General features: G+C 34.8%; 1 protein-coding gene across 1 annotated transcript; it reads left to right on the top strand.

Moving 5' to 3' along the window:
* The first annotated feature begins 1,828 nt into the window (after nucleotides 1-1,828).
* On the top strand, nucleotides 1,829-7,291 carry LOC128546385 (uncharacterized). Its single transcript, XM_053516858.1, has 5 exons — nucleotides 1,829-1,880; nucleotides 2,484-2,617; nucleotides 4,012-4,193; nucleotides 4,587-4,916; nucleotides 6,944-7,291. Exons 1-5 carry the CDS (start codon nucleotides 1,862-1,864, stop codon nucleotides 7,095-7,097), a joined length of 819 nt encoding a protein of 272 aa, XP_053372833.1. The 5' UTR covers nucleotides 1,829-1,861; the 3' UTR covers nucleotides 7,098-7,291.
* The last annotated feature ends 5,110 nt before the right edge of the window (nucleotides 7,292-12,401 follow it).

Below are 12,401 nucleotides of genomic sequence, written 5' to 3'. Positions count from 1 at the left end.
AAGATATACACATAAATTTGCATTTCTTTGTGATGCCTTTGCATTCATTTGGGTTTAAGTATACATGGACTTAATCGGTGTGCTCGTGTATACATGTACATGTACCTTTATTTCTATGTGGAATGTTGTATGGGTGGCTGCGTTCTCTAAAAGTCCAAACAATTCATGTCGACCCCACCACTGATACTATATTGAAAACCGTAACTCACTTGAGCAGCAACGTTATAATTATGTTTCCATTTCATTTTATATTGAACACGTTTTATTTCCTGTTGGTATGCAAAACATCAAAGGTGACGTTTGTTTTTACAAAAAAGGCACGAAAGGTATCAAAGAGATCAAAGAAGGCATTACTTAATATGTGTAACTTGCAAATCCAGCCGAAGTAGATTTGTGTAAAAAGTGGTGACAATAACTGATATAGTACGTGGTAGGCGCTGTAGATATCATATACTGAGACTCAGTGACAGGTCTTCTTGCAGCCAGCACTACCTGAAAATACAACAAGAAAGGTCACGTGCGAACTTCTTAGCAGACTTTATGATTAAGAAGGGAAAGACGTTCTTTTATGCTACAAAAAGAGGTTATTGTCCCCCACCTTTTTCGAAGAAAAAAGCGGGACACAGAAATAGGCTGCGTCCTTCCTTCCTTCCGTGCGTCCGTCCGTCCGTCACACTTCGTGTCCGGTCCATAACTTTGCCATCCATGAAGGGATTTTGAAATAACTTTGCATAAATGTTCACCATAATGAGACGACGTGTCATGCGCAAGACCAAGGCCCCTAGCTCCAAGGTCACACTTAGAGGTCAGTTGTTAACAGAATCTATTTCATGTCCGGTCAATAACTCTGCCATCCTTTAAGCTTATATTGTAACTTTTTTATTACTAGCCGTACTTTCCTGTAGTACAACATCCATGTAACATTAATTTTTTAGGTGTATTTTGACCTATCGCTACCTGGTAAGGATTTTTGTGTGGACTGTAAGTAACTTATATTGTAACTTTTCTATAATTGACTGCAGGGGAAAATCAAGACACTTTTCTGCGGTACAACATAGATGTTACTTTCAAATTTTACGTGTATTTTAAGGTATAGGATTTTTTTGTGGACTTAGAAAAACAATTTTGAAAGCATTCACTTATTGAAGATTTCCAGACATTGTCATACTTCATAATGTCTTCATGAATGATATGCTATATAGTTGTGACTTACATGCATTATGTTAGTAAGCTGTATCAGCATGTATTATGTTTTGTGAAAATGTCCTTAGGCGGGTGACGTTGGTAACTCTGTTACAAATTCTTCTTATGGAACAAACAAGAATAGATGCCAGACCTCCATCTGTTCAGGAATAAATTATGATAATGTGATAATGCATGAGGCAATACGATATCAGGAACATTTTCAGCACAAAATTATTACTATCTTTAGGTACTCATGTAATAACATGTATTAATATCACATGAATCGCCTTGTTAATACGTCAATACATGGGCGGATCCAGTGACAAAAGTAATTTTTATGCAAAACTATACACGAATTCTTCCTGCAAGATGATGGCATTTAAAAAGTATTTTTATTCTCAAGATAATTATCCGTGGACATTTTATATAAGTCTTTCTGTTGCGTTTTATTATACATTTAATGCATTAACTGAGTTAAAAGTACTTCCCTTTTCTGTGATATAAATATCAATAACGTTAAAGTTATGACGGTAAAAGTACATAGGCACAATTCGTAAGCTTGTTTTCAACAAGAAAGTGTTAATGCAAAATTTGACATTTTAGAAGCCTTATAATAAGGGTATATAAACAGGCTTATGTTACGTCTAGTTTGTTTCATCCGCCGGCAAGATACAATATGATGAAATTCACTGCATGTAAGTACAAAATATATTCTTACTTACAGATTTCCGGTATAGGAGAGATCGCCATTACGTCACGCATAAATACCTGTTTATCTGGTGGTGGGTAAAACAAATGTTTTTACACCGTTTGTGTATGGGATCTGAATTTTTAATTTTTAATAACTTTTTCGCTCATTTATGGATTTTAAAAATTAAAAAAGTTTTGGAATGCTTAGGATTTTCATATTTTGCCATTTAAATATCTTTTTAAAATGACTAGCCGTTTTAAATGACATAAGATTTTAATAGCGGCGTAGCGATCCTCCAAGCTAAAACAGCAGAAGTTCTTACTTCTATGGCATAAGATTATTTTTTACAAAAATATATCCATTCTTAGACCTAAAAGAAATAAGGCGATATGACGACGGCATGTTGAATGTGTCGGGATGAATTGTGCAAAATGAACGACTAAATAGCGAAAACATATTTACTGTCAGAATGTTTTGCGGAAAAAACAACAACAAAATTTCCATATTTGATTTACTCGGAAGGAAGAAAACAATGTAATAATTCGAGTAATTGATTGTCTTGTGCTTTGACAAAATACCCTAAACTTGTATTATATATAACATTCAGTACTGTCATGTGTTACTTTTGTAAGTCTTGGACTTGCATTTCCTGGAGATTTGAATGAAGGCATGGGATACTGGAATGGAAATGAGAAGGGAGATTTCTATAGTCAGCAGTACCGAAACAACTATCCGTACAATGTAAGTAACTACATAATGCTTTTGAGAGCTATTCATTAACATTTCAAGGTAGAACCTTAAGCTTGACTAATTTCATTTTTTCTGCACTTTGCTATATGCTGCTTTCTCATTGATTCGAGCCCCTTAAATCTTTTAGGGATGTGCATATTTTTGTAAACCTGTTCAATTAAATATATTTTGTTTGTTGTCATAAAAATATTTGCATTTAACAATGGACATTAAGAATAACAATGTTATTATCTTTTATATGTACTTTTTGCACGAGACTGAAACTCCACATCATTTTAAATCTTTCTCATCGATTCGAGCCCTTTGTTTGGTAGGTCAATAAGTGCTAATGTTTGCACAGTCTATTTCCGTAAAGCAAATTGCTATCAAGATTGAATTCTTGTTCACACGTTACAACAGTCAAAATATGCTCAGAGTGCTTTTAATTTGAAATTTGGGCTCACAATATTATCCACTGTGTAATTTCCTTTAGAAATAAGCAAATTTTGATCCAAAATATTAAAAGGTATTTACTCATTTTTCAGTGGTTTCATGACTAATATTTTACAAGGCATTTTAAAATGTAAATAACACAAGTTTCTGATGGAAGAACATGCTACATGAGCATGAATTTTACTAAAACGAATCGACGAGAAACAGGCATAATTTCTATGGAACGTATCAAAGAAGTATTAGCTTATAAATGAACATCTCTTTCGAATTTAGGCTAGCTGACACTAGATGACAGTGGGCGTGAGCTTTTTTTGGATGGGAGGGGTATGAGATATTTTATTATCTCCCAAGAATAGTATATTGTGCTATGAGCCTTGCGTTCTGTACTTCCAAAAGATATTTTAGACGTTGTCTGCAGTCTTAATTTCGAATGATAAAAATAGGTACAGGTTTCCATTGTTGAAAGTCGATGTTGTAAATTTACTGAAAAATATTTGAATGAAATAATAAACCACCCTTACGTAAACAACAGACACAATGTAGGCCATATGGCGCCGTTTGCAGCTTTTGATGGTGAAGGAAACCTGTAGGTGCTCCTCCGAGTATTACAAGACATGGACAAGTACCCGGACAGAATCATCGCCCTACCGTCAGCAAGCTGCTTCCTCACATGATGAATTCTACACTCCAAGGGGAGGTTTCGAACCCACGCCGTTGATTGGCAAATGACTCAGATTCAGTACCAGTAGGCCCGTATTGAACTATTGTAAAAAGTTTGATTGTCAAAGTAGATTCATTGCAACAATCTACAATAGTCTTTCATTATAGAATTGAATTAATTCCCTTCTATCTTCAAAAGAAACTGCTTATCCGGAATTTACCATAGTGACATAAATAAAATGGAAATGCCTTTTCCTATTTGTTTATATTTGTTTTTCCCCTATGTTTCCAAGGAATATTTCAATGGATGTGGCAGAAGGGAGTCAGAGTTTGGACGCGACATCTGGCATTTTCTGCACACACTTGCTGCGAATTTTCCAGACAATCCGAGTCCTCAACAACAGGCTAACATGATGGACATGATGCGGATATTCGCAGAATTTTATCCACACCCAAATTATTATTACAGGAGAAGGTAAGTTGAATTTTGATTTTTAAGCAGATGCGATAAGTACATTTTTTCTGTTTAAAGTGCGCCATTCAATATAATTAACTCTTCATTTATATATCGCAATGTTCTAATGCTTTTGATCTGATAAATTCTTGCTTTTGATTCAATTTAAAAACAAGCCTTTCAGGAGGACTGGTTTATATTGTTCACTCAGTACTACAAGAAAGCATCCGACTTGCCTTGCTTGTTTTGCGTTTACTCTTCTGAAATGTTAAATTGTTTCTCCTGTGAAGTGATTATTTCTCCGGTAGAAGGTATTGCACGTAGTTCTAACGTGTTAAGAAGCCTCCCTGACATAGAAACAGTACACGATATGTCTTTTTTAGCAAATGCATTAATTATTTAATTTCCAATTAGCATGATGGACAACCAAGCGGATACGACTAACAGGGAGAGTTTTTCTCACTGGATGTGTATGATACATAACAACGTAAATCAGCAGATGGGCAAACCCGAGTTTGACTGTAGTACAGTGCTTGATGTATGGACAAACGAGTGCTATCAGAACTCAGGAGAGGGCTGTGATCCCGCTAGAAGTGACTTCGGTCGTGCCACATGGAATTATATGCATACGTACGCCTTCACATACCCTGATAGCCCGTCTCCAAGGCAACAAGAAGACATGAAAAGATTAATGTACTACATGGCAGAATTTTACCCATCTCCGAATTATTACTTTATAGCAAGGTTAGTTGTAATTTCGTTAATATTGCTTCTTATATAGAAAATTATCTTTTGTAGCAAAACTGAAGTTTTCTGTCGATTATCAAACGTTATAGAATAACATATGCCTAATTTAATCTACAATAAACTCATAATTGTACTTTTTAGACGCGCCATAGAATAACTGTATTATTTTGTATTCCTATGCTGGTTATTATACATGATTTGCAATTACAAGTATTGACGGTGACACATATTAGGCCAAGATATTATTATGTTAAATGTCTAAACATTTTACTGAACGAATGTAGCAATATGCACAATATTTCAAGTACATTTTTGTAATAAGTCGAGTTTAGACAAAACTTTGTTTTTAAAGACTAGATTTTTAACTAGCTACGTTTTAGATTACCTGGGCCAAAGGCTCATGATGAGATTTTGTGACCGCTCGATGTCGGTCCTCCGTCGTGCGTCCGTCAACGATTTCTTTAAAAATTCTTCTTCTTCAAAACCACTGGGCAGATTTACACCAAATTTACAGGAATAATCCTTGAGTAGCTTTCTTTCAAAATTGTTCCAAGAATTGAATTCTACACAACTCTGGTTGCCATGGTTACAGAAAGGAAAAAACTTAAAAAATCTTCTTGTCCAAAACCGCAAAGTGTAGAGCCTCGATATATGGCATGTGACATAATCTAATGGTCCTCTATGAAGATTGCTCAAATTATGCCCGTGGGGTGAAAAGAGGCTCCACGACCTAGCAATTGATATTTGGTATGTAGCATTGACTAGTGGTTCTCTAACAATTTGTTCAAATTATGCCCCTGATGTGAAAAAATGCCCTGCCCCGGGGGTCACTTGTTTTTTTGTTTTTGTTTTTTTTACATAGAGCAAATAGCCCTTATAACTCGGCAATGCTTGAGCCTCGGACTCACAAACTTATAGAGAGGTTGACACAGAGCTTAGATATTTTATACTAGGCATTGTCTAATGGCCTTCACCAAATCATGGTCCAGGGTCCATTAAAAGCCTCGCCCCAGGGTCATTTGGTTTTAATGTGGGTTATTCATCATCTTTGGTTGTTTATGGCAAATGTACTCAGATGAGCGGGTAAGGGCCATCATGGCCCTCTTGTTAAAACTATACTGAAAATAGATTGATTGAATAAGTTTGCAGATGAAGTTGTGAAAACACATTAATTTAGGGAGAGCCTTAATGGACAAATCCAGTTTTTGTCGATAAATTTCATCTATCTCCTCTCTCTATTGTTATTCTATTCATAGCAAGGTCAAGTGCTCACAGGCGGTTTCACAAACAAAACGCACGTGGTCTATTATGTAAACTAGGACAATCGTATTTGACAGTCCCGATTGGACAGTCAGTTTTATGTAAACATTAATGATTGACAGTTTTGGATCCGTCTATTGTCCACCTGTCATCTTCTAGTATAGTGTGTTTTGCCAGTTTTATCAGAATGGTTTCCACTAAGTTCATGCGGGGAGAAAAAGTAGGTCACTAGGTTGTGGTGGGCCGTTAAAGTAAAAATGAATCGTTTCTTTAAAGTTATCCATTGGCCATCGTTCACTAACGTGTTTATCTCAATGTATACTTGAGATGTAGAAAACCTCATCAGATATATCTAATTTTAATTATTTTATATATAAATTAATTGTGTGAGTAGAGCTATATTTAACAGTATTTTGTTGAAAAATAATTCCAGTTTTTCAGAGTCTGTACCTATTAATATTGTGTTTAGTTTACGATGTTACGTATACGATGTGCACATTTTAAACCCAATGCATAGTGCTGTTAGTAAACATGAACTTGTTTATTTTATATTTATATAAATCATATAAAGCAACTATTCATGATTTCAGATATGAACTTTTTGTCAAATTTGGGTCTAAATTACCTTCAAAATAAACTCTGCCGAACGCTACATCATTATTTTGAATCTATTTTTATTCAAACATTTAACTGATTTCCATTTAATCAATTAAACGCCTAGACGGGCTTAAACAGTATGATACGGATTGTTATACTATTTACAGTGTGTTCAACGACGAGCCCGACACCACAAATCGTGAGAGTTTCATGAACTGGATGTGCAGGACACATAACTATGTGAACGCTTGGCGCGGAAAACCCGAATTTGATTGCAACGAAGTTTGGGATCAATGGCGATACAACGGTTGTGAAGACTGAATATTTTACATTTGTCTGACTTTATTATGGACAACAGCTTAAAATAAATCATAACTCCAGCTTTAATTGTATTGTTCTATATTTTTTTTTCTGCTTGTTGTAAAGCTTACTATAACAGAATATTTTGTCATGCTTTCTTTTTTGTGTCGGCTACTTTATGCTTACCTTCTAAAGTTTGTACAAACACAGGCGGAGTTTAAATATAGTTGTCGTTTTATTGCGTCTGGTGGAACTGGCGGCAGACTCCATGATAGGTAGTCCTTAGTTATAGAATACTATTTTGTTCATTAATAATTTGACCATTGCCTAATTTTCAAAGAGCTTTTCTTGAAGTGTGTCAATATTTTGAGGCCATTGCCCTATTACAGTGCGCGTTCGTCTGCTAGAATCAACACTTACAACATAGTTAGAAAGCCTCAGCCCATGGCACTTTGATAATTAGGCGATGGGCAATGGTAGACTATGAACAAAACAGTATTCCGTACTTCATAGTGATTCTATTGTTTCTCCTCCTTCAGCAAACGCATTGAGTATGTATATGTGTGATTCGTTAGGTTTTGTTTTAATAATAACTGACACTCACATTTCTGTTTTTACAAATTCAGTTTTCTCTTATCATTGCGTACGTAACATATTTACTTTTATTGACACTGACACCCAACTTTGGAACTTGGTGGGGTGAAATAGTAAGGGGTTATTTACAAATAATCAGATTATATTCTCAAAGGCTGTTTTTTCCGCTGTATATTCCAAGGCACCGCACTATTGTCTTCCTTTATTCGTTTATTTATTCGTGCATGGTTTACTTTGTGTATAAATTGATCATGTACACGTCTATACATGCACTAATGCAGGACTACATTTGAGGGACTTTGTTTACATATATATGTAAATCTGATAAAAAAGGTAATTTCTTTTGCTATATTTGTCCCGAAATTATCACAGCAATCAAAGTAGTAGTAGTATGCCCTGCTTCAACATATTGATGTAGCAAGTATGATGCGCTGTAGACTTACATGAAAACAAAAAAACCCAGCTGAGGCTTGCTTGTAGTCGGTACAGCTTTAATATGCCTAACCGCGTTGTTGTCAAAATCCGCACTGGACGAGTTTGGATTCATTGGCGATATACTGGTTATGCGTGATAGAATCGCACAATAAATGAGATTGACTTTAATAAGGATTCAATCTTTGTCTTTAAATGAATCTATCTTATTGGCTGATTTTTATAGTTACGATTATTTTCTTTTGTACGTTTACCTATAACTATGCTCAGTTAAGCTACTATTCGTCTTCATATAAGGGTATCACGCACACAAACACACGCGCACACGCACAAGCGCTCGCGCACGCGCACGCGCGCACGCACACTAGCACACACGCACACACACACACACACACACACAAGGGTTTCATTTGGGTATGAAATATGTTGGTGTGTTTACTATAGACAGAACCACTTATTTGCATACTGAAATGAAAACACACCCTGCTTCATATGGACAGAGCTAAAATTTCACATAAATGTTGAAAATATTCGAGTCAAGACACTTTTTCCGACAACGCTGGTTCATTTTAAACACCGGAATTACTATACTTTACAAAAATGGAATTTCGCCTAAAGGTGGTTAATCATATATTTGGTAAACTAACAAATGTATTTGAAACTTTAACGTCTGATCATATACACTTTCTTGTGTTCACATAGCATTTTATACAAGTTAAAATTTCATTGGAAGTATTTTGAAAATTGATTTTCCTATTTAGCTTGCTCAACTACGACAGAGTTATTTAAGCATAAGTGTCAATCTTATAAAGCCCGAGGAATGTTACGAATATACAAGCCATTGTATTATATTTGTAAGAGTTTTGCGTTAATAACAATATATTTATCTCAAATTCATTAGAATGCAAGTTTGAAAAAAATATATTACCTCCCTTTTGCCTTCTTTGGTTATGCAACTAAGATAGATTAGAAATAAATGAATTCAGAAGCTACAAACAGTTTTAAAGCATACCTTTTGGTTCAGATTGTTCACATCCCAATATCTATCAAATGAATACGTAGGACGGTGCTAGAGGGCACGAGGGTGTGGCGCGATTCATTATTTCTCCAGAACAGACTCAGTCAAACTGAATCTGGCATAGTATTGCTTGGTTGTGTTTTCAGTTTCCAAATGATCTTTGAACATATCTTGTTTAGTTTTACAACCATACAAAACTATTTCTAACAAACAATTTATTAACAACTGTTCAAACCAGACGGCAAAAGTAATTGCAATACTGAACACAAAAAATCATATATATATATTCATTCAAAACAAATCATGAAGACAACAGCAGAATTAATTTCAAATGAAACTATGGAAATGTTGAAGGAAAAATGAAAAGAGCATGTGTTTCAAAATCAAACGAGTATATCTACAACATGTAATAGAAACAGTGATGGTTTCAAATCCATTCGTAAAACATGAAAGGAATGACAACGTATAATTAAATTCAAATCAAAATGTGAGAATTAACTAGAAACGTGTCCATAGGACACAGATGTCCCCGCTATTTGATGTTTTGGCACAGAAATGTGCGTCCTGTGAGTAATGGCACTTTAAACAATAGTAGCTTGAATTACATTGTAGAAGCAACATTTATTTGGTTTTGTTTGTTTGTTTTGGGTTTAACGCCGTTTTTCAACAGTATTTCAGTCATGTAACGGCGGGGCATTCATTTGGTAGTAACCGTCCTCTTTTTCTAAATACCACGATTTTAGTCCAAGTATTGCAGTAAATATATAAATGGTATGAACTATATTGCAGATCGCGCGCGCTCTAACTCAGACACGGACGGAAAAACGGACATGTGTCATACTATTGCTCCATCAGTTTTAATGGCGGTGCTAGCAAACGACGGTTATTTCAAAACAAAGCGGCATGAAAAAATAACAGTGAATTATGAAGTCAGTAGAATATATATAAATAATGGTGGTGTCGACTTACATGATAATATTAAATGAATTACTGAAGTCAGTTTATAATGACATTTGCATTTATGATAATTAAGCATTTAACTACTTATGTCATACAAACATATACATTATACTGTCATATCAGATCAGTCAATCTATGTTCGTGTTACATGAGTGAAATTTAGGGTGTAACACTCCCTTTGAGATAAGCTGGGTTGATATGAATCTTAAACTTGAAATATCACACGTTTGCCCTTTACTGCCTTAATCTAATATATCACACTTCTGTTCATTATTGACATCATGATCTAAATTATTTCGCAAATCCGTTCATAATTGACATTTTGGCCTAAAATATCACACTTCTGTCCAAATATGCGGAGTCGTCTACACTGCAGTAAAACCTGATATCGTTTAGTGTCGTATTACCTCCCCAATTATGATCTTCCACAATACGGATTTGCATTCCACATATTGCAGACTCCAGCGGACACCTCTCACTCCAAGTGCCGGCTTGTCCGGCTAAAGGACTTCTTGTTATAGAATGTCTGATTCAGTGCATGGTACGGCAAGACAAAATAATGCCATTTGCAGGGATGATAAAATATATGTAAAGATCATTAGGAAGTATAGAACAGGCATATGTCTTCCGAAACGATTTGACAAAACATTAATTCTTAAATCATTCGTCCTCCATCTCCGATTCATGAGGGGACGTTGACAGTTACTTGCGGAGAACAGGGTTGTACTGGTACAGAAGCCAGAAACACTGGTAAGGTTAACTGCCCATCGTTACAAACTGAAATGCTGTTGAAAGACGGCGTTAAACCTAAAACAAACAAAGAAAAAACAAACCCAACTATGGCTTGTTTTCAGAAAGACAAAAAAATATTTGTTTTTGTTTTTGACATGCGCTCACCCCATTGAGAAAAAATCAAGCCAAAATTTGTTAGTGCGCTACTTTTTACGGACGTAACAGTGTACAAATACTTATAATTGCAGTCCCAGATTGTTCTAAAATGGACTTTAATTATAATTTATCATGCAACTACTATGCAAAGTGCCTGATATCACTTGCCTGATATTTTTTTTGATATGTCAATGACCTGATATCAGAATTTAGCTCCTCCCACACTGACGGACTACTTTTTGACTGAAGCTGCTTATATCATTGAATTATAGGAACAATTTAATGAAATAAGTTATTGCAAGTTTAGTGAAAAGTTTAATTACTGAAAATGTAATTCTTTGTTATAGCTTTAATCATATATGTTTTCCAACACCAATTCCTTTAAAAAAGTAACAAAGATATGCTTATATCAATATAAAAAATCAAATCATCTACCGTCTGCAAACACTACAAATCAACAACAAGACCATAAAATACAGCAACTATTTCAAGAAAATTTCTTATTAAGCAAAAAAAAAAAACAAAAAAAAAAAAAAACAAACAAAAAAAAACTGGTAAAAATGACAGACAGTGACTTCAATCTACAATGGGATGACCTGCTAGAAATTCAACTCCAAAATGCAAAAGAAATTGATGCAAAAGTGTTTAAAGAAGAATTTTCATTTGACCCTGCTATTTTTGATCAATCATTTGAAGAAGCTGGTGATGGCAACAATCTAGTAACTTTAATGACTGATTCACAAATTTCTGAATATGCTGCTAACACAATGAAAATGTCTGAGAAAAATAAAGATGAAATTTTCACTGCTGTCCATCATGTAGAAGGTAATGTAAATGAAACTGAAGCAATTTCTGAGCAAGAAGAAATGGACACACACGCTCTTGAGACATGTGATGACATTAAACGTTTTGTCGATGTCAATTTAGAATCTGTAAAAGAGTTTAACGCTAAAGAAAAAAACAAAAACACAATGAGAATAGTTGACGGAAACATGAGGCGTCTTAACCAATACTTAAAACTAAAAAATGAAAGCAGGAAGATCTATTCAAATCAGTATAATTTTGTGAAGTTCTCTGACGATTGTAGAGGTAAATCATGATACTGGTGAAATATGTTATCAACTAATTTGTGATAGTAAGTTTTTGGCCGTTTTATAATGCAAACAATACTTTAAATCGAAGCCCCAAAGCTGATGTAGCCAGCAACACGGGCGCAACCATCTTTGATATAACTGACAACAAATCAGAATCGCGTCAGGGCGTTCGGTAGGTTCTGAAACTCAAGAGTCATTGACATTTCAGCTTAAATTTTCAAGGGTCAAAATAAGATTTTTAAGAGTCAAGATCAGCTTTTCATGAGTCAAGCTATAATGACTGTTATAAATGCAACTTCCACAAACTTTATCTAAAACAAGTACATTAGTCATTACAGC

This window comes from Mercenaria mercenaria, chromosome 1 (assembly GCF_021730395.1).
Source record: "Mercenaria mercenaria strain notata chromosome 1, MADL_Memer_1, whole genome shotgun sequence".
Classification (NCBI taxonomy): Eukaryota; Metazoa; Mollusca; class Bivalvia; order Venerida; family Veneridae; genus Mercenaria; species Mercenaria mercenaria.
The sequence above is the reverse complement of the archived record's forward strand: the minus strand, read 5'-3'. Positions and strand labels throughout refer to the sequence as shown.

Bases quoted from the DNA above. Each gene is read 5' to 3' on its own strand.
- LOC128546385 (XM_053516858.1), top strand. The intron at 4,194-4,586 runs GTAAGTTGAATT...ATTTCCAATTAG, and splicing joins AATTATTATTACAGGAGAAG to CATGATGGACAACCAAGCGG. The intron at 4,917-6,943 runs GTTAGTTGTAAT...TACTATTTACAG, and splicing joins AATTATTACTTTATAGCAAG to TGTGTTCAACGACGAGCCCG.